Here is a 26,650-nt window from a genome sequence, read left to right as displayed (position 1 = left end):
AACAAAAGGAATTAAGTAGTTTTATATTTAGTATATGACGAGACATAAAATTCACAATTTCAATTTCTCAAATAAATACTAAACATTTTAAAATGTGTTACTTATAATATTAATAGTAAATTCAATGTGCTCAAGACAACAATATACTGCATCAGCCTCAAGAATGAATTTAGAAAAAAATCGAGCTTAGAGATTCACACTTGAATGAAATACATTTTTTTATGAAGGAAATCATACATCTAATATAATAATTAAATTGCAGGCTGCTAACAGTGTTTCCTGGTGCATGTGTACAGGCTGGTGATACGATGTGCTGTTCGGCAGGGGATTTCCTTCCTCAGAACAGACTTTAAAAGGCTGTGTGTTTCTCCTCTTTACCTTCTTTCCATGGTGAGGAAAGGCTCAGTTTAATATATGATGCTGTTGGATTTCCCCCCCAGTCGCCCCCCCCCCCCCCCAGTCCCCCCCCCCCCCAGTCCCCTACATCTGTCCCGAATACCAGTGTAGTGAATCAAGATCTTTGTTTCCAAACTGAATTCACCTGGTATCGGGGCTGTTTGACTTTGACAGGAAGTGACATCACATATGGGGGTGAATACGGCTGAATCACAGTTGGGGGTTTCCAGTCCCAGACGAGCTCAGCCAGATGTCAGACCATAGCAGCCAGGATCTTCAGAACCACCCAGAACGTTTATCAGGGTTTTCCCAGCTACACTTAATTAATGGCCGCTGAGTGTTGCGGGCAGTAGCCTGGCGTTTCGCACTGAACTGATGAACTTGTTCTGAATGGATTAGCAGTTGTGATGTGCTGGTTCTCTGCTAGATGTGGCTCAGTGTCGCATTCCTCAGGGCCTGTGTCATTGCAGAGCCCATAATAATTATGCAGCGTTTCTGTCACATAAATGCATCTATTCATTCACTACAGACTGAGCACAGTCTTTAGATATTTTCTGTTCCTCGCTGTGCTAGACATTGCATTTGGTGCTCAGTGGGGACTCTTACACACTGCATTTCCACATCCTGTCCTTTCCGACAGCTGGACACTGAAATGACTGGGGAAAGCACAAGGGCTGTGCCGACCCTGGGAATCAAACCCGCAACCTTTGAGTCTGTCCTGCGGCCATTTTATTACACTGTACATAAAACTGTAAAATTTTCAGTCAGGTTTCCTGTAGGAGCAGCTGCAGCTGCTGCAGCTGGTGATGCATCGAGGCATTATGTTTGTGTTACTGGTTATATGTGCGAATCCACAAAGTCTCGAGTTTCTCTTTCTGTGGTCAAGAGAGAAAATGACAGGATGTGTGAAAAATCCTGGTTTATCAATGTGCAGCGCCGGTCCAGCCTTGCTCTAAATCCCCCAAGAATTAGTGTGTAAAAGTGAAGAAGAAGAAAAACAAGTAAACATACTGTACACTTGAGAAAGCTTTATTTTATTTTTTTGCTTAAAGACAAATACAGCACTTCCACCTGCACTGTAAACTATTTATGCAATATCACTACAGGACAAATAGTGTCTTCACTGCCATTATGCACATACTGTAAGTCCTCTGATATTGTATTTGGCAAAAGATTATAGAAAGAAGCAGGAAACACACATAAGAGCTGAGGCTGCAGTGTCTGATGAGATGAGAATAACGCTGAGCAGGTATTAAAATATTATTTTTAAATAGCTTGTTAAATCTCTGTTTTACATATTCAGCTATAAATAACACAAACTAGCGTTGGGTCCTCTTCTGAAAGATAAGAATGTATATTAAATAAAGTGACTTTAGTAGCAGAGGGCCCATCACACACACAGTGTGTTCCATATGGAGCAGGAGATAGGATTCTCAGGTAGTAGGACTCTCTGGGCCAATTCTTCATAACACAGTACAGTACTGTAATACTCACATCACAGTACAGTACTGTAATACTAACTCTGAATTCTTCACCTCCACTGTAGTCCCCAGCCGTGGAGGTGCTCCTGCCATTGCAAGAGGCCCTGTGTCTTCTCCTTTTAAACCCTACCGACCTCTCCGTGGGACGGGCCAGATTATATTTAGTGTTTTACTGGATGACTCTTGGCTGCCTTCGCAGTGCACTTGTAAGGCGGTACGGGTGTAACTCAGCGTCCCGTGCTTCTGGCTGAACATGTGGTCGAAAATTAAGTTCTCGCGGCAGATGGTGACAGCAGTACGCCTCGTAGGAAATAACAAAAAAACCTCAAAATGTGATATCGGTGTTCAGCCAAATCTGCAGGCATGTTAAACGCTGAAGTGCACTGGTAGTAGTGTTAGCGCTGGTGGTAGCGTTAGCGTCGGTTCACTGAAAGGCTGCTTTAATATCCTTTGGTTTTTAATACATTGAGTGGCATTAAAATCACTTCCCCAGCAGTGACCCCTCTGCCATTCTGCTTCTCTGCCAAAAACGGCAATAATTCTGTGACGTCACAATGGCCACGTACAACGGGCCAATCGGATCAGAGCCGAAGAGGGCATAGAGCTGTGGAAATTACAGTACACCACTATTAACACAACTTCACTGGATAATTACCATGACAACAGAGAAAAGGCCCATGCAAAAACAGCAGTTTTTAAGTATGAACTGTCATGTGATGAGCGTATGATATTTATATCTGAACTCAAAGCCACCGTACGGACAGAATAAACGGCTCATTGCTTTATTCATCCAGGCCCAGGTTTATTTGTCCTTGTTTACTCCTGTACTGTGATCTGAAAGCCGCTCCCGCAGCTCCCGCCGCTCTGGCCGCTCTCTAGGCTGTGTTAAGTGAGTACTGAGCGCGGGTGACCTTTACGTTTTCGCAACACTGGAACCATTGGTCTTTTGATCGTTTGATCATTCCCGAAGCCTGTGACAGAAGAATCTGTGGTTTGGTCCTCTCTCATGTGGTCAGTTCCCCAGGTCTGATCCATTTCTCCCAAAATCCCATCGTTCTTCGCCCCCCCCCCGCCCCTCACATGCCCAGCGGTCAGTATAATGACAGATTAGACTGGACTGATACTGTGGAAAATTCCAGACCCCACGCTGCGGACCGAGGCTCTGGACGTGACGGGCGGCTGAGATATGCGCGCCGTGTCTGTTGTGGTTCAGACTGGAGGTGTGTCAGTAATTACGCTCTGTACCTAGTGTGTCACTCTTCCTGTTTGACGACTTCCCGTTTGACGACTTTCCTTAAACCAGGAGAGGTGCAACCGTCCTGGGAATTCTGCTATTTCGTTATGTGGGAAGCATTTCCATTTTCCTTATAATGCTGGTGTGTGATTTTGTAAATAATACTTTTCCTTCATGTTTAAAAGTAATTTCCTGCCCTTCCAAACCACATTAAGGCAAAGTCTGCAGCGATATAACCTCATATATAACCTTCTCAGACACTTTCTGCTTCTCTGTAAAACTGTACACATAAAGAAGAATCTGGTAAGAGGGTTTTGGAGTTTCACACTTGCACATTACTTACAACACACTGCTTTAAACACTTGCTGTGAAAAACTGAACTTAATACCCTTCTGAAATATCTCAATACATTCACAGATTGCTGGACCCTTTCCTGTAAGAGTGCGTCAGCGCCAAGAGTTCTTTCAAACAAACTTCAGTGTTCTCTTCGACTTTCGCAATATTCCTGCGATTCTCTGAATCTACATTCATTTGTGTCCAAAAACGTCTGAAAAGTGTCTTGAGCAGAACACTCACTAAATAATCGCGCCGGTAACGCTCCCACGGCTGGTCACACAGCCACTAGACTTATGTCTGAGTTATGAGGGTCAGGCGCCTTCTGCAATTAACGGAACCTTCTGGAAGCAGGAGCGGTTGGTTGGGCTGGTCCCTGAACTTGTGGAGACGACCCCACAGAGGAAAGGTACAGAGCTGACGCAGTTTTCCCTGAACAAGCCGGGGGGGTGTGGGGGGGGCCTTGGGGGAGGGGGTTCCCTGATGGATGGATATTTCTTCTTTTTTAACCTACTGGGGGTGTTCATTCCGTTCCGTTCCAACAGAAAATGAGATATAAATGCGAATGTAAATGAAGTACAGATGGTTTCAGATGATCACACGCTGGCACTGACCATACAGACACATTGCATACATGGATAAGAGCCACGCCCTTCAGCCACTGCGTAACCAATCAGCACACAAGCTCCTGTCCCTGTGTAAGCCCCCCCCCCCCCCTCTGTCCAGTGCTGAAGCAATACAGGAGACAACAGACAGGGTGCACTGACCGGGCCTCTACGTTTGGCCAAACGTCCTGACTGACGCTGACGTGGCTGCTGGTGCTCTCTGAGTCCAGCGTTTTCTGAGCGGTAGCTAAGCGTGATTGGCTGGGATGGGCTGGGACGGGGGGGGGGGCGGGGTCTAGGCGTGTTCCAGCAGCCAATGGAAGAAGGGCTTGCTGCAGGGTCCCTGTGCTCCTGGCTGTGTTTCGGGCCCTTCGCAGTACTGCAGGAGGGCCTGCAGGAGGTCTCCGGCCGTCCAGCCCCTCTGCCGAACCCGGCATAGCACCGCTGGCAGCTGGGGGGGGGGGGGAGGGGGGGAGAGGGGAGGGGGGGGAGGCAGCCCGGTCACAGACACAGGGGGAGAGAGAGAGCTCGGTCATGGACAAAACCACACACAACCAGGGCCAAAAGCACCTCTGTCGCCTAGCAACACTGGAGACCACACCTGACCCTGATCTGGTGGTTGAAGGACAGCCACAGTGTGGCCATGTTTGCTGATGCAGGTGTGCTGTCTGCCCCCATGCTCAGGAGTGCAGGTGTATGTACTGAGGTGTGTTCTCCTGGTGTGCAGGTGTATGTACTGAGGAGTGCATGTGTATGTACTGAGGTGTGTTCTCCTGGTGTGCAGGTGTATGTACTGAGGTGTGTTCTCCTGGTGTGCAGGTGTATGTACTGAGGTGTGTTCTCCTGGTGTGCAGATGTAGGTACTGAGGTGTGCAGGTGTATGTACTGAGGTGTGTTCTCCTGGTGTGCAGGTGTATGTACTGAGGTGTGTTCTCCTGGTGTGCAGGTGTATGTACTGAGGTGTGTTCTCCTGGTGTGCAGGTGTAGGTACTGAGGTGTGCAGGTGTATGTACTGAGGTGTGTTCTCCTGGTGTGCAGGTGTAGGTACTGAGGTGTGCAGGTGTATGTACTGAGGTGTGTTCTCCTGGTGTGCAGGCGCACCCACCTGCTGAAGCTCCACCTCGCCTGATTGGCCCAGCTGCACCGTGGGCAGGTCAGAGTGGGAGGCGGCTATCCACTGCAGCACCGCCCTCACCTGTGGGTCCAGGCTGGGCCCCCCCAGGTCGCTGTTGAGCACCAGCAGCCTCACAGTCGCGGGACACACCTGCGCTGCTGGAACACCAAATGGTCCAGGTGAGTAACGGCATCACCCCTCTCACAGGGAGGGACCAGCCCATACCATAGCCTGCCCCGCCCACACCGCAGCCTGCCCCGCCCACACCGCAGCCTGCCCCTCCCACACCACAGCCTGCCCCTCCCACACCACAGCCTGCCCCTCCCACACCACAGCCTGCCCCGCCCACACCGCAGCCTGCCCCGCCCACACCGCAGCCTGACCCGCCCACACCGCAGCCTGCCCCTCCCACACCGCAGCCTGCCCCTCCCACACCACAGCCTGCCCCGCCCACACCGCAGCCTGCCCCGCCCACACCGCAGCCTGCCCCGCCCACACCGCAGCCTGACCCGCCCACACCGCAGCCTGCCCCGCCCACACCGCAGCCTGACCCGCCCACACCGCAGCCTGCCCCGCCCACACCGCAGCCTGCCCCTCCCACACCACAGCCTGCCCCGCCCACACCGCAGCCTGCCCCTCCCACACCGCAGCCTGCCCCTCCCACACCGCAGCCTGCCCCTCCCACACCGCAGCCTGCCCCTCCCACACCACAGCCTGCCCCGCCCACACCGCAGCCTGCCCCTCCCACACCACAGCCTGCCCCGCCCACACCGCAGCCTGCCCCTCCCACACCACAGCCTGCCCCTCCCACACCGCAGCCTGCCCCTCCCACACCACAGCCTGCCCCGCCCACACCGCAGCCTGCCCCTCCCACACCACAGCCTGCCCCTCCCACACCGCAGCCTGCCCCTCTAAACAGAGAGGCAGGCAGAGACTACCTGGGTGGGGAGGCTCAGTCACTGCGCTTCCAACAGAGAGATGAAAACTGAACTGCTACATGTGAATTTAACTCTGAATTACCCAGCATCCCACCTCATTAAAAACATGAGTGCCAAACCCGGCCCAATGGCCGAGGCCTGTGAGGAGAAGGGGAGTTATAAAATAAACCCATCAGCTGCTCTGCACTTATTTCAGTGAAAACAACAGAATCTGTGACACGCAGGTCTTTACCGTTCACGTCAGCCGCAGACTCCGCCTCCTTCTCCTCCGGACCGTCGCTGTGGGGCGAAAGAGAGGCGTGTGTGTGAGCGTGTGTGTGTGTGTGTGTGTGTGTGTGAGAGACAGGGATGTCACAGGGCCCAGGGAGCAAGCGAAGTCGCATGCACATTTCCCAGCATGCCTGGTTTTCACACTTCTCACACTGACACTCATTCACACAACATGCCAGAGAGCTGCCACAGAGAGAGGCCTTTCTTACCCAGAGATCATGTTTTACAGAGCACAGGCACAATGAATGACGCCTTTTCTCCGGCCAACCCCACCCACACGCACAGGCACGCACTCACACACACACACAGACACGCACTCACACGCACACACTCACACACACCCACACACACGCACGCACACACACACGCACTCACACACATGCACACACACACACATTTTCCATTGGCTAATCTCACTTGTATATGAACCCAAAACTGCAAGCAGAAACAGACATGCCTTGTTCTCCATGGCATTTGAAGGGTAAAAAAGACACTGCAGTCACAGACATTCAGAACTTATCAAAGCTCTGACATCATGCAGTAACTGGGCAGGAAGGCTGGGCCCACACTGACTGGTTCACTTGCTGACTGGCTGGCTGACTGACTCAATGATTGGCTGGCTGGTTGGCTGACTGGCCTACTGACTGGATGACTGGCTGGCTGACTGACTCAATGACTGGCTGGCTGGCTGAAAGACTGGCCCACTTGCTGACTGGCTGGATGACATCCTGACTGGCTGATTTGCTGGCTGGCTGGCTGACTGACTCGCTGATTGGCTGGCTGGCTGGCTGACTGACTTGCTGATTGGCTGGCTGGCTAGCTGACTGGCCCATTGGCTCACTGGATGACTGACTGACTGACTGGCTCAGTAACTGGCTAAGCGCAGCGTCCTGTTCAGGACCAACCTGTTAGACGGAGAAAGGGACACAGGCTCCTCCCCCTCCAACCCCAGACTGCTCCAGCTGCTGCTGTTTCCATTACTGTGAGGAGAGAGAGAAAAGCGGGGTTCACTATGGTGGGCGTGTCCGTTACTGTGAGGAGAGAGAGAAAAGCGGGGTTCACTATGGTGGGCGTGTCCGTTACTGTGAGGAGAGATAGAGAAAAGCGGGGTTCACTATGGTGGGCGTGTCCGTTACTGTGAGGAGAGAGAGAGAAAAGCGGGGTTCACTATGGTGGGCGTGTCCGTTACTGTTAGGGGAGGAGAGAAAAGCGGGGTTCACTATGGTGGGCGTGTCCGTTACTGTTAGGGGAGGAGAGAAAAGCGGGGTGCAGTCCCTAAAGGACACCCAGACGCGATCCACGTGATTGGTCAGCGCTGGCGTAATCAGAGCTCAGAAACCTTAGTCAGGGAGAGTCTCAGGTCCAGGTTGCCAGGTTGTCTTTGGTTCCTCGGCTGAACGGTTTTCCTCATGGACGTCGGGCTGTTCAGCGGCTCTGCAGCCAAGTGGAGCTGTGACACAACCTGGCAACCCGCTGAACTCTCAAGAGCGTTGTCTGAGAGCCTTTGTGGGTGGTTTCTGACCACGAAATTGTGAGAGATCTCGTTGCTATGCCAGTAAAAAGCCAGTGACCAGGTTGGTGCATTGCGAAATCTGCTAAGATGGTGACAGAATCATTGGTTTTCTTAGATTTCCAGTCCTTACAAAAAAATTTTTAAAAACCTTCAGCAATACCAGTTTCAACCCCTCAGTTCCAGAGTGAATGACTCAACTGTTGACAGCTGAGAGAAGGAATAGAGGTTGAGAAGAAAGCCAGAGCTGCTTCAGTCCACACATTGTGCTTTTCTGGATGAAATCTTGAAGCAATCCTGGCTGCACTTGGCACTCAAACTACTGGCACTCACAGGAAACGTGATCTCTTCATAAATCGTGTAAGAAACAGACAAATTATAAGAATATGCTTTTTACTTGGACATAAAAAGACAAGAAAGTTCCAAAACCATATATTTCTCCTCCTAATAAACAAGAAGAAACTCTTTGAAAGCAATAATTTTAAACACACCAGACTCTCTGAAAACATGGGCAAACTTGTGCAATGTCTCAGTCTTGCTGGATGAAAAGGAGAAACTCATTAATGTACTCCTGGAATGCTACGGGCCACAACCTCACAGGATAAGAGGACCGCTATATTACAGCCGGCCACTCGCTTCCAAACGAATGAATTACCTGTTCTGATAAATCATTCTAGCATTCTAACTCGATACCAGTTAGAGCCGCTCACCGGTGCATGAATGGTAAATGGACTGCATTTATATAGCGCTTTTATCCAAAGCGCTTTACAATTGATACCTCTCATTCGCCAGAGCAGTTAGGGGTTAGGTGTTTTGCTCAAGGACACTTCGACACGCCCAGGGCGGGGTTTGAACCGGCAACCCTCCGACTGCCAGCCAAGCGGTCTCACCTCCTGAGCTATGTCGTCAACAGGAAGTGAATAATCTGCAGAAAAGTGCCGTGTATCAGGGAGAATTACAGCAGTGTACCCGCAAGACGGCCCACAGTGCCACACAGAGGCGGCCATTTTGGTGCCCATATTGTGCCAAAGCTCACGGACGCTACAGAAATGGGGCGCTGGGTGAGAATGTGGCCAGGAAGGGCCGGGCTGCGTACCTGTCACTCAGGTGCAGGAAGCTGCTGCTCTCGTCCAGGTGTTCATCCTCCAGGCTGAGGTTGGACCAGCTGCCCAGGCTGTCCTCCCCGCTGCTCAGGCTCCGCCCCTCAGTGCTCAGGCTCCGCCCCTGGCTGTCCTCTCCGCTGCTCAGGGTCCGCCCCTGGCTGTCCTCCCTGCTGCTCAGGCTCCGCCCCTCAGCGCTCAGGCTCCGCCCCTGGCTGCCCAGCAACTCCAACGTGTGCGTCCTCTCTCTCCCCAGGGGGCTGGGGGGGGGAAGCCGCCGGACACAACCCTGAGGTCAGTACACGCGGAACAGGGGTACACTGCCATACCCCACACTCAGCACACACAGAACAGGGGTACACTGCTGTACCCCACAATCAGCACACACAGAACAGGGGTACACTGCCACATTTACAGTACATTGTCATTGTTCAATTACAAAATAATTTCAATCAGCTATTAATTAAGTTTGGATTTAAACAATTTTCTTTTGTAAACTTGACATCTGTAAAACTGAGGACTACACAAGTGCTCTTTCAATCGACGATTACTAAATTAACCCAAGAAATTGAATATTTGGGTTAATTTAGAAGACTATTTTAGAAGAGCGTGTTTAGTAATGTACGGTCCGCCTCGTGTACAGCCCAGTGCCGTGTTGTGGCTGGCTGACTTATTTTTAATGCAGTCTACAGGTCCCTCTGTGCATGCTTAAATGGCCCACATCCCCCTCGCACTGAGCCCCCCCCACCCCATCCCCCCCCCCCCCCCCACCCCCACCCCACCCACCCCCCCCCCCCACCCCCACCCCACCCCCCCCCCCAGTCTACAGGTCCCTCTGTGCATGTTTAAACAGCCCACACCCCCCCCCCCCCCCCCCCCGCCCCCCCCCCCCCCCCCCCCCCCCCCCCCCCCCCCCCCCCCCCCCCGGAGCACATCACCACAGCCCTGGCCCATGATGCACCTCAGCAGAACGGTCCATGCAGAAGGCATGCTGACCACATGGAATGGAGTGGTGCCTGGCCGCTTGCTTGCACAAGCATCCCCAGCCCCCCTCTCTAAAATTAGGCGTGTTTTTCAGCCTCCACCTCCTCCCTCTCATGCACATTTGAACCGGTATCTGCTCCTGAGGCAGGACTGCAGCACTGAAGCAAAGGAATCTGTTCGAACGAACGTCACTGTGACCTCCTAAATTACTGGACTCAAATGTCATTTTACGCCGAATGAAAGCTCACTGGACTATAATAATTAACGGCCCAAAGTGGAGGGAGATAAAAGCTTTTTCGTGGGTGGTTTGCAGGTTCATTATTTCATTTAAATGACCAATTTGATTTGCCCCTAATTTATTCCTTCCCCAATGTGAGCCAGAAGAATGCACATTCATCAAAAAAACTAATCAATCCAATAAATCAGGACATAAACTAAGTATTTTTAACACGGTGAGGGGCTACTTCTTGTTTAAAATGTTACTGTTTAAAATGGTCCTACTGAAAATAATACTGACTAGCACACAAAGCTTAATTTACCATAGTCTTTTTGCATTCTTTTATTCCTTTGAAATATAAAAATAAAATATATAAATATATAAACCGCCTCTTGATTTCTGAAGTACTTTCATTTCATAGTTTTGGTTCTTGTGGTTTTTGCACTTTTTCTGCTACTCTGTAAAGCGTCCTTGTGACAGTTTCCGGTAAGAAGCGCTATACAAATAAAATTCATTTTATTTGATTTGATAGTTTTCATAATAAAAGTTTAATTTGTTTAGAGGAATCGGATGCTGCAAAAGCAGTGTAATTCCAATGGCAGTGTTTTTGTCTCCTTGTGGGCGTGTGTTTATCCTGAGCAAATTCATATTTTCCACTGCATGCAAGGAGGCACTATTAACAAATATTAGAACAGGACCCTAGTAATGATATTCCAGGCAGTGAACAGTGGAAATCTGGGTTTATAAAACTTTATGATAATTTTACAGGAACATTTAAAACTACGGGACAGTCACTGAATTGGGTGAGATTTACTGAAAGCAGACTAGTCATGGAAAGCTGTGATTTTTACCTGATGTTGATGGTCTGGCAGACGTTGGTCAACACTGACGCCATGATTTCGGTGGCAAGACTCTCAGCGAAGCTTGCGCCATCGTGCCCGACCCCGCTGTCTGTGTTCAGGCGGGGGCCATCGTGCCTGATCCCGCTGTCTGTGTTCAGGCGGGGGCCATCATGCCTGATCCCGCTGTCTGCGTTCAGGCGGGGGCCATCGTGCACGACCCCGCTGTCTGTGTTCAGGCGGGGGCCATCATGCCCGATCCCGCTGTCTGTGTTCAGGCGGGGGCCATCATGCCTGATCCCGCTGTCTGTGTTCAGGCGGGGGCCATCATGCACGACCCCGCTGTCTGCGTTCAGGCGGGGGCCATCGTGCCCGATCCCGCTGTCTGTGTTCAGGCGGGGGCCATCGTGCCCGATCCCGCTGTCTGTGTTCAGGTGGGGGCCATCGTGCCTGATCCCGCTGTCTGTGTTCAGGCGGGGGCCATCGTGCCCGATCCCGCTGTCTGCGTTCAGGCGGGGGCCATCGTGCCTGATCCCGCTGTCTGTGTTCAGGCGGGGGCCATCGTGCCCGATCCCGCTGTCTGTGTTCAGGCGGGGGCCATCGTGCACGACCCCGCTGTCTGTGTTCAGGCGGGCGCCATCGTGCCCGACCCCGCTGTCTGTGTTCAGGTGGGGGCCATCGTGCCTGATCCCGCTGTCTGTGTTCAGGCGGGGGCCATCGTGCCCGCTCACGCTGTCTATGTTCAGGCGGGGGCCATCGTGCCCGATCCCGCTGTCTGTGTTCAGGCTGCTGTTGCTCAGGTCTCTCCTGGCTTTCTCAATCGCCGATGACACCACTGCCTCCGCAAATTCTGCCCTCTTCTCTGAATCAATGTGGATTTCCGGAATTTCAAAACCACACATCCTGGTGTGGTTACAGCAGCTCTCTGACATGACATCATAGTCCCGGCTCCTCTTCCAGTCCACTTCCAAGGGCTCGTGCCTGAACACACTGTTGCAAAATGGATGTTCCCTAGTCAGGCGATAGCAACCGTTCTGGTCAGCTAAGGATGAACGTAATGTTCCCTCTGAAAGCAGGTGGGCGTGTGTGTTTCTGTCTGCCATGCTCCTGTCCTCCACAGGGTGAGGGCATGACGATGCAACTGTCAACTCCAAAGTGTCATCAACGATTTTCCTTGCATAGTGTTCAATGACTTTAAAGATACCGTCGCTATAATTCTCATCATTTAAGCTCCCGGTGCTGTGGTACTGTTTGGGTTTCTCTGTGTGTGGCACTGAACTGCACAAGCATGTGGGTTTGCCGAGGTTCTTGGCCGTGTCTTCCACCGTGGACTTTTTGTACAGACACGAGTCCGTCAAGGACTTAGGCAACCGAACGGATGGTGGTCTGAGCTTCCTTGTGACATCACAGATGATGTTGTATGCCAAAGATTCTGCAAAGACTACAAGTTCCATGTATTCCCGCCTGTCAGTGTTCCTGGTTTCCTGGCCTGCACACTGCAGTGCTTTACTAGAAGAGCATGCATTCCTGGTGGCATCCTCAGAAGGCATCTCTATCATAAAACTGCTGTAGGGCTCACAGGCAACATTGTGATGCAACCCCCTGAAAGAGTTAAGCCTCAGATTAGACCTCTGCTTGATCCTCTTTTCCGCCTGGGCCAGTCCTGCTCGGATGGACCGGTAGGCCAGATGGCTAGCATACTGGTCCAAAATGAGCTCCCGTTGCCCACCTCCTCTCTGCAGAACCCTAATGAGGTAACTTGCATCTTCATCTTTAACACTCTCACAGTTGGGGTTTCCAGAAGAGTGGCCGCTCAACTCAGAGCTCTGAACGCTAATGACCGAGGCCAGAAGATCGCTTGACCACCGGTCCACCATGGTGGTGAGCCTGAAGTCTCTGTGGTCCACGTGTTGATGACATTCAGGGCAAATTTCCCCTGTTCTTTTCAAGGCTCTGTGTCTGCAGTGACTGACATCTGTCATCTTCATCACATCAGAAATGACCTCCCCTGCTATCTCCCCAGCGTAGGCCCACAGAGAGTTTAAAGTCTCTTCAGAAAACTGTGCAGTGCGCACAGGAAGGCCATCTTTGCCTCCAATATCCTCAAACTTCCGTCCATCTTCCAAACCCAGATTGTCCATCTCAGTAGCCATGGAAACAATGTGGCTCGCTAAACGTCCAGCATAACAGAGGGCTCCCTTTTCCACCATTTTGTGATCAGTTTCCCCTGGAAGGTTTAGTTCGACCTGGCAGTATTTGGCTGCTGTTCCAGGTCCACAGGTGTACTCTTGGCTGTCCTGAACATCCTCCATGCCACCCGCTTCATCAGAGAGAGACCTCATGAGCTTCAGTATGAAGTCTGCCTTCCCAGCCTCCCCCCCAGTCTCTGTGACTGCCCCAAAAGGCTGGTAACGGGGCGTGGGTGGAGGCGTGGCAGGGGAAAACTCCTTAGCCAGCTTGCTCTTGAGCTTCTTGGAGAACTGCTTGATCTGTTTTTCCTGGGACGCTGGTGGACCCTGCTGAGGGGTAGATGGTGGGGTGCCTGGGTCTCCACTACATGTTCTCTCAGGGCTGTGGAGCAACTCTTCATGAGCAAACTTTTTACAGCCACGTCCGGCTAGTTCAAAACTGGGCACCTCCAGAGAGTCCTTCACAGACAGCGGAAGCATCTCAGAGGACACTTCCACACCTTGGCTCTTCGACTGAGAATTATAGGCTGACTTTGTGGATAACAGGGAGGTCTGATCAGTAATACCTTGTTTACTTGGATTAGCAGCATTGTGTGGATTAGTGCACTTAACTTCAGACAGGAACTGATGCAACACAGAGTCCGGTAATGGGGAATACATGTCTAGCTTCTCCTGAGGAAAGTGCTCGGTAAGGAGGGACATGTTTGCATTCCCTTTGCCTGATGTGTGTTCTGAGGAACATGCCTGATCAACCGAGGGAACGCAAACTTCCGTTTTTCTGCTCAAACAGCCAGAATAGCCCTCCACCCTCTTTTTAACTTCAGTGGGAGATGTGAGCTTGTAATCTGCACTATCAGTTGTGTCCCACATGTTTCCAGAGAACCTGGGAACTTTATCCTTCCTAAACAATGGAGCACCAGAAACCGGCTCGTAGGGTGTGAAACTTGCTGCTCCTTCCAATGTACGCCTCTCACTATAGGCATCTCGGCCATGACCAGCAGGGGGCAGAAGGTTCGTTTGCACTGCCGCAGAAGTGCCTGATGCTGACGTCATCACCTGACATTGTTCAGAAAAGTTGCTCTTCCTCGGACTAGTTTGTGATGTACGGCAGATACTGGATTTGTACTGACAGGTTTCTGTCGGGCTCTGGATCTGAGAGAGACCTTTCCCAGCAGCAGGGACCGGAATGCAACTGGCAATCCCAGACATGCAGAACAAAGCTTTTCCCACAGTGCAGCCATTTTCTGCCTCAGAATTCACTGACTTGGCTGTGCATTGTGATCCAAAATAACTTGTGGCAGCATTGCAGGTTTTTGTAGTGTGTGTGGTGTCCTCAGCGCTGACGTAGCGGATATTGTCCAGAGACACACTGATGGCAGCCTCTGTAGTGAAGGTCACGTCTGCCTGGGATAACTCGATGAAGGCTTCCTGCAGGACAGACTCAGAGAGGTCTGAGGCGTACGCAGAGACCACTTCTTCCTCCCGTTGGAAAGACCAGTCGCTCGGGGTTAGGGGTGTAGACGGGTGCGAAAACTGGCAAACCTCCATGATGCCCTCGAACACCAGCTCTTCCGCGAGATCTGCTGCAAACCTGGCGACCGCGTTGTTGAAAATCTGTTTTTTCACAAAGTGGAATTCTTTCAAGGCCCCGGATACCGCCTCGCCGACCAGGAAGCCCGCTAAACCGTTTACGGCGTGCTCTTTTAGCACGTACGCATGCCTCGCGCCGATCTCCTGAAAGGCCATCTGAAACACGGAGGACGTCAGCCTGGCGGCCAGATGGCACAGTGTCGTGGTACAGGTGGCCACGCCCTTCTGCAGGTCCCTGAAGGCACTGCCCAGGCTCATCTCCACCAGGTCCGTGGCAAACTTCTGTATTCCCTCTTTCAGGGTATGGGGCTTCTGTGATTGGGATACAGTCACCGCCTCCTGGATTTCCGATAACCTCATCAGGTGCCCACTGCTGTTTGTAAACTCTTTATGACAAACACAACTAAGGTTTTTATTTACATTCATGTCAACAGGAGATGAATACCCACAGACTGAACTAAGAATCTCCTTTGATATGTTACTGGCAAAATCAGAGTATTTTTTGTAGAGAGTGCAGAGGTCCTGGGGCTTATGCAGTTCTGAGCATTCTTCATCTGCCCTCCCAAGATGCTCCATGCTTGCACCCTCTCCCATAGGACTGAAGGCTGAAGGTTGGACTGGACTGAAGAGAGCCCCACTCTCCTCACAGAAGGGCATGATGGGACGGGGGGAATCTGGGATGTCGGGATGAGACCCGTATGGCGATCCTGGTTTGAGCGGAGTGGGCTTCTTGATGTTGGCAGGAAGGACGGGGTGGTCGAATCTGTGGGGGTTCATGGCTGTTGTAGCAGGTTTTGAGGTACAGTCCTCTGGAAATGTGTTTTTCTGAGTCTGACCGGCAGTGTTCATCTCATTGGGCGGCTCGGAGGTGCTCTCAGGAGCTTGGTCCAGGTCATCGAAGCGATCGAAGCTGTCAAAAAACTCGCTCACTTCTGAATCGGAATCTTCCACCCCGCCCTTGAGGACAGGGATTTTTGGAATATCCAGCTTTGCTTCCAGGCTCTTCTGGTAGCCCACTTCGTCCAGGAAGATGACGGGACTGGGGCTGGAGCAGTCGGACTCCTCCGACTCTGTGAGTGGGGCGGAGGAGGCGTGTCCTTTCTGAGGGCCGCTTGGGCTGAAGAAGCTCCACTGGCTCTCTGGCCCAGACGCCCACGCCGGCACCGAGCTCTGAACCGACACCGACACGTCCAGGCAGGGCTTCCGATTGGCTGGTTTGGCTGGTGACCCCTTGCCGCGTGAGCTAATGATGACGCTGGATTCTGGCCCATCTCTGCGGTGGGAGGGGACAGTCTGGGAGGCCGCATCCCGCTGGCTGCGCTGGCTGAAGGGAGCGGCCACTAAGAGATGAGAGACGAGCATTTCCATTACAAAGGGATGGAAGTGTGACAGTGCGATGCTGAAGCAGGAAATATATGTGATCTAAAAACTGAAAATTGTGAAGGGGGCGTGTTAGCTGATAAGAAATGATCTAGTCCATATGAAATCTCAGAAAACACTCTGTGGAAAACTGTTCAAATGCTGAAGGCAGAAACTAATCTTTGAATGGATTTAATGTGGAGTGAAAAAATGAATCTTTCACTGCCATCTAGCAGTGGCTACAGGTAGAGGAAGCGCAGCAGAAAACCTAAAGAGGGAAAGTCCCCAGTGTGTTGCAATGTGTGTCTGAAATTTGCACAAACTAAACATTCGCCCAAAATTCACATCAGACAATTATAAGATATCCCAAGTAATAGATGTCTGACATAAAATAAATACAAATGTTCATGAACATATTTAGTTAACTTTTTTTACCAATCACTGCATTACTTAGATGGTCATTTCTTATTTTCAATATATGGGCTTCCATAAATCTCAAAGTCACTATAGGCTAATGTGTGACTTCCCGTGGTATTTTCACACATTACCCTTTTACGTGTGTGTTTAACAGACTATGGTATATGATGCCATCAGTAAGGGAGCACAGTAAGCAGATTGTTCCAGCAGGTCACCCACACAGGTTGTCTGTCGCGTCATCTTTCTCCAGGTGCTCCAGGGCGGTGACAAAGTCGTCCTCGATGGAGGAGACGGACTGGTTGGTGTCGTCGTCCTCGGCCTGGCAGCCGTCCGGCACGGACCTGTGCAGCGCCTGCAGCTCCAGGGCGTACCGGAAGCCGGCCATGTAGCGGCTCAGCAGAGCCAAGATGGCCGCCGTGCTGCACGAGGGGGAGTGGGGACGCCGCAGCACGCAGGCGGCTCGACTCCAGCGGCTCGTCTGCAACAGAGGAGGACAGACAGGAAGCCGGTGCTAAATGCCAAAGGGCGGGAGAAACGGTGACGGACGACCTGGCACACCTGCAGGGCACACCTGCAGGGCACACCTGCTGGGCACACCTGCAGGGCACACCTGCAGGGTACAGGGCTTTCCCACATGGGGCTCCGTCACACACTGGCAGCAGTGGACGACCACAGTTCTCCTACAGGACCTGTTAAGGTGAGTCTCTCAAGGCATACACTACCCACAATGCTGTGTGTCTCCAATTTATAATTGGAGGGGGCGGGGGGGTCATACAGGACCAGTCTGAGCGTGGAGTGATTCTGTTTTTCAAACAATTGTACAAGTCTTAAAAGCGTAGTCTTTGGGGCAATGGGCCGCTGCTTGCGTCTGGAAGATTCTGAGGCCCAAGGCCCACTCTGGAGGAAGCAAGCTTTCTTTTTCCAGAATCCTATGCCCACAGCTGACCCCAGCTGACGCTAGGCGTTTCCCTGCAGTACAATCTGGACTCAATAGATCCGAAGCCATTTTTTCCATTTGTGTGATGAAGAATAACATGCATGTAATGCCTTGTTATGTCTGCAATCTAAATAAGTAGTTCAGCATGGTGCATGGTACAGAATAGCTTAACGCCACATCTGTTCCCACAGAGCCAGAGCTCAGCCTCTATCACAGGCACACGTTCAGCTAGAGAAGAGTCTGCACTGGCCCCCGATTCCACGTCGTTTAAAAAAACAACACGGCAAAAATTACTACAAAGGAGCATAATGCACCAAACACGAGTTATCGTCCTGGCCTCACCTGCGCAACACTGCGGTTTCTCTCTAGAAGTTTCTTTGACTCTTCGAGCAGCAGCACCTCTTCGTCTGTTAGGCTGTGCACATGCAGGGACTTCAGCAACTCCAGCAGCTTGGCAGGGACAGATGGCAGGGCCTGTGTGTCAGACGGAAACTCTACTGCTTTATGAATAAAAGAGCAGGCACAGCTTGATTTCTGCACAGTATGGCTTCCTCATGGCTTTGAAGCAGTAATCATGTCAGACAGCAGCCATAATGAAATCAACAAAAGACTGCAGACTTGTGTTCATCCTCTTTTGGCCAACTACCATTATTTTCCACTAGACTAGAAGCAGTAAGTGAACATGACATAAAGAATGAAGAGAGTTCCAGGCTGAATCTAATGTGCCATGCCCGTAATCTTAAAAGCAGTTAAGAGTGGCTCTTACCTGTAGTGTGAAGTGATCTCCTTCAGCTTGACTGGGTAAACATACAAAATGAATCTGAAAAAGAAGCTGCTTTCAGAACAACATTTGACGAAAGGTGAAAATGAGTAGTATGGCTTGACTATAAAAGACATTTGGAAATTACAAGCCACCACTCATGTTTTATAAGGGAATAAAACAGAAGAGATAGCAGTGCGAGACGACAGGAAGGACTCTGTTAATCAGATTTCTCAGCTGTGCTGGGGGAGAACGGAGGCCTGTTTTAGCGTGGGTTTACACAGCTCAGACGCTACGGTCTGTGGTTGTGGCGAGGCAGCGTACATCGGCTGCACGGAGGTGCTGTTCTCAGAAGCTCTCGAGTCAACCTCGCCAGCGCCGGGTTCAAACAGTCGCAGCTTAGGTCACGCCGCGGTGAATCAGTGAGAACGTCCACACCTGCAGTGCACATTCACTAGCCTGCGGTCTCCTGCTCCAACCCACACCACAGCACAGACCTGCGGGCTGTCAGTCATCATAGCCCCTCCCCCAAACTAACCTCTGCCGTTGCGTTATTACTGATAGCCACATTGTGCAGCAAAGGCCTTCCTGGCTCTACTTGGGGATTATAGCCGGGGGGGTTGGGGAGAATATGGTTAACTGCACATCCAGCAGCACAGAAATCTAGTAAAATGTCTCCTTTTGACAAAAAAATAATCAATTTGTCAACTTAACACTCACACGTTTAACAGTAATAATTAATATGAGAAATTAATGTTAAAAAGGCAAAAATCTGACAAGACAACTAGAAACTGGAAAGATGGTTCACATTGTTAAAGCTTATTTAAAACTATAAACTGTTAAAAAATTATCATAGAGGCTATTCAAATCAAACAAAATGAAAATGGAAATACAACTTGTATTCACAGTACAAACAGACATCGCCTGATATGTCAGCTGAACCAGAGATGTGTCATAACTGGGACCTGACATCTGGGAGAGAGGGCATGTGCTGGCCACTGAGGGCCAAACAGCAGGAGGAGGAGTTTTCAGTCGGCCAGTGATGTGTTAAAAGGGTGCTTTGGTGTGCAGGTGCCAGTGATGTGTTAAAAGGGTGCGTTGGTGTGCAGGTGCCAGTGATGTGTTAAAAGGGTGCTTTGGTGTGCAGGTGCCAGTGATGTGTTAAAAGGGTGCTTTGGTGTGCAGGTGCCAGTGATGTGTTAAAAGGGTGCTTTGGTGTGCAGGTTCCAGTGATGTGTTTAAAGGGTGCTTTGGTGTGCAGGTGCCAATGATGTGTTAAAAGGGTGCTTTGGTGTGCAGGTACCAGTGATGTGTTAAAAGGGTGCTTTGGTGTGCAGGTGCCAGTGATGTGTTAAAAGGTGCTTTGGTGTGCAGGTGCCAGTGATGTGTTAAAAGGTGCTTTGGTGTGCAGGTGCCAGTGATGTGTTAAAAGGTGCTTTGGTGTGCAGGTGCCAGTGATGTGTTAAAAGGGTGCTTTGGTGTGCAGGTGCCAGTGATGTGTTAAAAGGTGATTTGGTGTGCAGGTGCCAGTGATGTGTTAAAAGGTGCTTTGGTGTGCAGGTGCCAGTGATGTGTTCAAAGGGTGCTTTGGTGTGCAGGTGCCAGTGATGTGTTAAAAGGGTGCTTTGGTGTGCAGGTGCCAGTGATGTGTTAAAAGGGTGCTTTGGTGTGCAGGTGCCAGTGATGTGTTAAAAGGTGCTTTGGTGTGCAGGTGCCAGTGATGTGTTAAAAGGTGCTTTGGTGTGCAGGTGCCAGTGATGTGTTAAAAGGTGCTTTGGTGTGCAGGTGCCAGTGATGTGTTAAAAGGGTGCTTTGGTGTGCAGGTGCCAGTGATGTGTTAAAAGGTGCTTTGGTGTGCAGGTGCCAGTGATGTGTTAAAAGGTGCTTTGGTGTGCAGGTGCCAGTGATGTGTTCAAAGGGTGCTTTGGTGTGCAGGTGCCAGTGATGTGTTAAAAGGGTGCTTTGGTGTGCAGGTGCCAGTGATGTGTTAAAAGGGTGCTTTGGTGTGCAGGTGCCAGTGATGTGTTAAAAGGTGCTTTGGTGTGCAGGTGCCAGTGATGTGTTAAAAGGGTTCTTTGGTGTGCAGGTGCCAGTGATGTGTTAAAAGGGTGCTTTGGTGTGCAGGTGCCAGTGATGTGTTAAAAGGTTCTTTGGTGTGCAGGTGCCAGTGATGTGTTAAAAGGGTGCTTTGGTGTGCAGGTGCCAGTGATGTGTTAAAAGGGCGCTTTGGTGTGCAGGTTTCGGTGAGGCTTTATACGCACCTCAGTTAGACATGGCGCCTCTGTCCCATGCAGCTCCAGGACCACGGTGCAGAGCTCCTTCCTGCTCCTGACCAGGGTCTGCAGGCCCAGCGGTGAGATTGGGCTGAAGGACTGAGCGTGCACAGGAAGGACAGTCTAAATCACCTAAAGGACAGTCTAAAGGACAGCCTAAAGGACAGCCTAAACCACCTACAGGACAGCCTAAATCACCTAAAGGACAGTCTAAATCACCTCAAGGACAGTCTACATTACCTATATAGTCATATTCTGGTTGGTTTTCACTACAGCCCAAGGTATAGTGATGTCCAATTTTATTTCTGGACAATAGTAATATCTGGTAGGTTCTGTTGCACCTAAAATTAAATCTAATGAACTATATGCCAAACAACAAGCAAAACTAAAAATATCTGAGCCAGACAACCTGAGTAGAGGTTATTTAAAATTATTTATTTTTCTGGCTAAGACCAGACACCCCTGATGCCGGTCCATTTTGGTTTGATACAAGTTAGTGACTGTAATATTAGGATATGTGCTGAAGACAGGGGGCCTGACCTCTTTCCGGAAGGACCCCCGGGTCTTGAGAGGGACCCCCTGGATTCGTGCAGAGGGGTCCATTGCGGGGCCGGAGGGGGGGTGGGGCGAAGGCCTCTCACCTGCACATGGGACAGACATGAGAGGATCCATTCAGACAGAAATCAGGGAGGTGCAGATGCAGTTCTCTTTTTATTAACGTCGGGTATTTAGGGAACAGTTTCTCATTTCATACTGAGCAGTGTTTTAGTACTCCTGTCCAACTTGTGTCACGATTTTCATGATATGGACCTGACCATTTCTGGCTTGCGGTTAACTGACCCGGACTTGAAATTGTAGCATCAGACAGAATCAATTATACAACTATCTAAAATCAATTGTGTTAATATGCTATTTAAAATAAAATCTCATTACATCACTATAAACAGTTTACAATATCTTCCCTAATTAATCTTTTCACTACATGGTAAATTCTGAGGCACCTGCTCCACATGAGCCCCGAGATGCTGAACTAACGTGACTTTGCCAGGTTAGCTAAACCAGCTAGCTTTACAGCAGCAGCACGCTTTCAGGCCAGAAGCCAGCAGGGTCTGCAGTAACAGACTGAACGCTTTACTGTTCTGACATTAGAAGTGATCACGCGTAGAGGAAAGGCCCGACCCTGCCGCTGTTCTCGAGTGATTTTTCTCTGGACACAACGGGAGGTGAACACATCGTCATTTTGCAAAAAGCACAAGGTAATATTTGGCCGGAAAAACCGAACGCGTGTTGCAGCTGCGTCGTGCGGTCATTAATCTCACGTAGGCATGATTACGGTAAATAAAAACGGGTGGTCGAAACGCGCAGAGGAAGCCGTGGGTGGGTGCAGGCGAGCCGTCCTGACTGTAACCGCGCTTCTCTCCGAAGTGTTGCCGCACGCCGCACGCTGAAAGCAGCTCTCTGCTCGATCGCCATCACCCCATTCTATGGGTTCGGCTAGTAGAAAAGGCAGCCTTTTCACACTGCGTCTCGCGGCTACGCGTTTATACCTACGCAATCTCCCCTTACAGGGCGCAGTAGGTGCACCATTTAGCAGAAGTCCCTGCGCAGAAGACACCCTGCGCAAAAGCCACACGCATTGAAGCAGAAGGCCGACACGAGAAGAGTGAGAACAAACTAACAAACAAACTAACCGTGTGAACGGTCCTGCAGAACTATGGCTAGCCAGGCTGGCCTGCTTATTTTTCACGTGCAGAATGAGGAATAAATCTTTTTTAAAAGTGGATGCCTCACAGCGCATATATGTTTATGTGCTGTTATTATGGTGTTACAGTGTGAGATTTCATATGCGGTAAGTTTACTAAAGTAAAGCTGCACTCCCACAGAGTGGCACAAATCACTTCCAGAGTGTTTGCATCCTTGGGCTTTTAAGGAACCTCTCTGCAGCTGGTTACAAGCTACAGGTCCAGGTGTGTTAAACACCATCCTGCCCAACAAGGGAAACCTTCTCCACAGCACAATCCGTGTGTCGCACAAACATGCCTGTCGCACAAAATGGCTGCAGGGTTCGTTTAACTGTAAGGAATTCAGAGGAATAGACTAGCTTTGATGATCAAAAGATGGCTTGGGGGGGAGGGGGGGGGCAGCATGTGATAAAGCACAGTCTTTGTAAGCATGGCATAGCTGTGCACCTAGGGGCTGAAAATGTCTAAATATTTACAAAATGGAGACGGTTTCCTAAGAAATTAGTGCTGTTGAAAGCAGCTGTGAAGCTCAGCTGCAGTCTAGACGGACTTTCTGATGTGTGCCTCCTGAATGTGAACAAAGGGATAATACGTTGTGTCAGGTGACCTCCTGTGTTCATTTAGGTGTTTTTTCTTCTTCTTTTTCCCTTTAAGAAACAGCAAGGCCTGCCGTTACAGTGCAGCTCCAGTAAAGCACTGGCCTGCACCCTGCGCTCCAACACACAGACGGGACACAGTTCATTTTTAGGGTCATTCAAATTCACGCTGATTCTGTGTCACACTTGTTCCCAAAACATCCTAGTTTAGGGTATGTCCAACCAAACCTGTTTCCTGGGGTTATTCTGTGAAACAGTACTGGTTAGTTTTATGTACCTGAGCATTTCCCGAGAAACATGATGGTGGTGTGCTGTGTACTGCTTGAGTCTGTATATCACAACCCCAAGGCAGCAGACTGCATTGAGCTCTCCCTATATTCTTATTTCTTACACTGGCCTGTGCTGCAGCCAGGAAGGCCAACTAAACACTTGCCCTGGGGTGCATGATTTAAATAACAGTGAGACAAGCTGAAATTAGAGAGAAATACCCTTGAAGTTCTTCTCCCACCAAATCCAGCAGTATCTCTGCTCGTAGTTCATAGGGTGCAAAATAACCGAATGTCACAAAGCAGGTGTCACAAAGTTTCCAGCGTCTGGTGCTGAACACATACAGGTGTGCCTCTGATAGGTGGAGCCAAGGGATCGAATGTGACTAACAACATAACCTCACCCGGGTGTGGCACGATATACAGGTAACTGTCAAAATAAAGGAAACACTTGAGTAAGTGAGGGCAGTGTATACAAATGGCAGCAGGTCCAGCTGCCGGCTATTTTGGCTACCATGGCTAGAAGAACAGACCTCTCACTTTGAAAGGGGGTTGGATTTTGGGGCATGTTTGGCAGCAGCTTCAGGGACAAACACGACTGAATGCGCTGTTTTATCTTGAGGCACAGTGGCTCAGGCCAGGTTGGCATGGAGGTCTGATGGAAAGACATCATCTAGGGACAAATTTATTTGCAGTTTGCTTCGCACCCACTAGGGGGCCCACTGGATTATTCTGGGGTCCAGAATTCTGGGTACTCCCCCGATTCAAGGCAAAACAGCAACTCAGTTGACTGCAAACGGGCGGGAGCAAGCAGTTTAATCAATAGCCGAGATTAGAGAGACATGACTGGTGTGTTTTATTTTGTCTTTTATTTTTACCTTTATTTTGGCAGTTGTGTGTAGGTGGCTTGCTAAATACTGTTAAGTTATTTTTTGCACGTCAAATAGCCTATCGCATCCTGAATAGTATATGTATAAAATATAAAACACACCCACATGAAAGCAAATACCTCAACATCAGAAAGAAAATAAAAAAACAGGATGAAAAAGGAGAACTTGCGAGAAACGACGGAGCCTCGAAATCAATTAAATTAGCAATAAATAAATAAATAAATAACGATAAAAAATGTCAACACCATGCATTATTCCCCGCAGTGATGTCCTGCTATCGTTAGCTAGACACCTGTAACGTAATGCGAACTACTCCACGATGTCGCGTCCTCATTCTCTGCGAAAACCTGGACATTCGACTGATTACTATGTTTCTCCGTCAGTATGGGTATCGGGTAAAACGCGAATTGGCCGCATTTCGTGATGTTCAGATGCCAGGCTGGCTAAATGTGGCAATGAGATGGCTGAACAGTTATACTTAAATCGTGTAATTTTTCTATAGCCTGTTATCATCAGGGCCGCGGCCTGATGGGATGAGTGAAGATACAGCTAATCAATATTCTTCCTTCGCTGACAGCCATTACTGTCTACAATAGAGGAAAACGGTAGCACTGATCAACGCGCCACAAACGTGTAGGGTACCTAGCACCGTTAAAAAATATCTTTTAACACTCATAGAATGTTGAATGACTGTTCTCACCGTTCGCTGTCAGACCCGCTGTTACTCCCTGTGTCAGTTCATCATACAAAAACAAGGAACGGCCAGGCTGAAGCAATCAACTCCGAGTAGTAGGCTTCAGCCGAGCGCAGAAACAACGATTTCATATCCAGTTTATTATACGCTGAAGCTAATTTGCAAATTCCTTTATTATACGAAAAAAGTCGGGTTATTTGTCATCCTCACAAACTGTAGTTAACACCTTTGCTAAATGTGTTAAATGTGTTACCCACGATCCAGTATTATGTTATTGCATAATCATCCATTCTGAATGTCACTGAATCCAAAGACCAGCCACTTTCCAGCAAGCGGAATATATCGCTAGCCTACTTAGAATAAAATCTTATTTTCTAGCAATCTCGAATTGTTGTCTTACCTACAATTACGCCTTAAATGGAGGCTGTACTCATGGGCCAAATGCATGGATTTCAGTTCGTTTCAAGTGTACAGTAAATGTAGGGCCTAAATTAAAATAACAATTCACATGTCATTCTGTAGATGTAAATATTAACTTGCATCCCTTAAATGAAAGTGTATGTTTGTAAATCACGAGTCCTACCATAAACGTCTGTCCACAGGAATTGTAGTACTTTTACATGTTGTGTTAGTAGCTGGAGGACTCTGCCAGGTGGCGCCCAGGACTTGAAGATGAGGGAACTGAATTTTACTCGTAGGAAACACATCTTTATCTTTTAAGTGTGAATTATGATCAGGGCTATCACACTTCTTTATTTCTGACCCCATACAAAGATTAGCCAACCCATCACTGGAATTCATCAGATTTTCTGGATTTTTCTTTCAGACTTTGTATACTCTGCGTGCAACTATTATTTATAAATATAAATTTTCTTTAATAGTTGAAATTTTATTTGCTTCGACACAACATGCCTGTGGTTTGTGCCTTTTGCAGTGTGGCACGGTTTGTCAACTAACCTGTCTTTCAGACACTGAACTTGTGAGAACTTGTTTTGTTAGAAAATGTTTGAATCACAAATATTTTAATTTCTACCATTTTGTACTACTATTATTTGTCGCTGTTGTGTTCTGACTCTTTTTGCGTGTGATTTGGCCGTCCAACTATATCTGTTAAGTGCTCAGGGTTTTTTAATACCACTAAATATATCAAACTCTGCTTGTTATTAATGTTCATAAGTCTATCTTTGAAGACTTTACACTTACAGGTGTGCTATGAGAGGGAAATAATAAACATTATGCTGATGTTTTGCTGTCTTTTTAATTAATGAGATGTTTATATGACACTCCTCTGTGCCTTTGTGTTTTGTCCTTCACAGAATCCAACAACAACCACAACCTCTGTGAGCCGAGAGACCTGCCTGTCTGCCTGCCACCCAACGTGGGTGTGTGAGCACCTGTGGGTGTGTGAGTACCTGTATTTTAATATGTGATTTTATGTGTATTCTGTGAATTTTTTAAAATTCTATCTGTAACAAAAATATTCTGTTCAAATTTATTAGAAGTATTTTCATTATTTTAGTACTTTCCTAAAAATTCCATTTCCATCTTATTTCCTCAAAAGCATTCAAATTATTGTCAAGTTCCATTAAAATATTCTTAAATACTTTGCCCTAGAGGAATTAATTCAGGAAAGACAAGAGACACCATGAATGCATTCAGTTTTATTTAAGTAGGAAGATATTAACTGGTAGCCTTTTGCATTAAGGCATCTCAAAATGTACAACAAAGTTGAACCATTAATTTAATAAGAATACAAAAATACACATCTCAGTGACTTCCATGTTGTAATAAATAGTTAACCATGCATTCTACATTAAAAAGGCACAGAAAACAGTCACTTAGTCATAAAAATCACTACTTTACCAAAGTCACCCTTATATCTATACAAGTTACTGTAACATTATATTCCAAAGGTG

General features: G+C 49.1%; 1 protein-coding gene across 3 annotated transcripts; it reads right to left on the bottom strand.

The window, feature by feature from the left end:
* Window positions 1-1,409: 1,409 nt before the first annotated feature.
* Window positions 1,410-24,857, bottom strand: LOC118214176 (A-kinase anchor protein 11-like). 3 transcript variants are annotated; one of them, XM_035393841.1, is made up of 13 exons: window positions 24,741-24,857; window positions 21,087-21,187; window positions 20,535-20,645; window positions 18,280-18,333; window positions 17,856-17,987; window positions 16,796-17,054; window positions 11,034-16,140; window positions 9,148-9,241; window positions 8,978-9,114; window positions 7,277-7,351; window positions 6,334-6,380; window positions 5,155-5,321; window positions 1,410-4,500 (listed from the first exon to the last, which is right to left on the bottom strand). In XM_035393841.1, the coding sequence occupies exons 2-13, from the start codon at window positions 21,147-21,149 to the stop codon at window positions 4,345-4,347; spliced, it is 6,402 nt and encodes a 2,133-aa protein (XP_035249732.1). In that variant the 5' UTR covers window positions 21,150-21,187; window positions 24,741-24,857; the 3' UTR covers window positions 1,410-4,344. The 3 variants fall into 3 exon arrangements, with proteins under 3 accessions (XP_035249732.1, XP_035249731.1, XP_035249733.1); XM_035393840.1 differs by having other exon boundaries at window positions 8,978-9,241; XM_035393842.1 differs by having other exon boundaries at window positions 8,978-9,241; window positions 20,535-20,612.
* Between the last annotated feature and the right edge of the window lie 1,793 nt (window positions 24,858-26,650).

This window comes from Anguilla anguilla, chromosome 15, assembly GCF_013347855.1.
Source record: "Anguilla anguilla isolate fAngAng1 chromosome 15, fAngAng1.pri, whole genome shotgun sequence".
NCBI lineage: Eukaryota > Metazoa > Chordata > Actinopteri > Anguilliformes > Anguillidae > Anguilla > Anguilla anguilla.
Note: the sequence above shows the minus strand (reverse complement) of the source record. Positions and strands in the feature narration are given on the sequence as shown.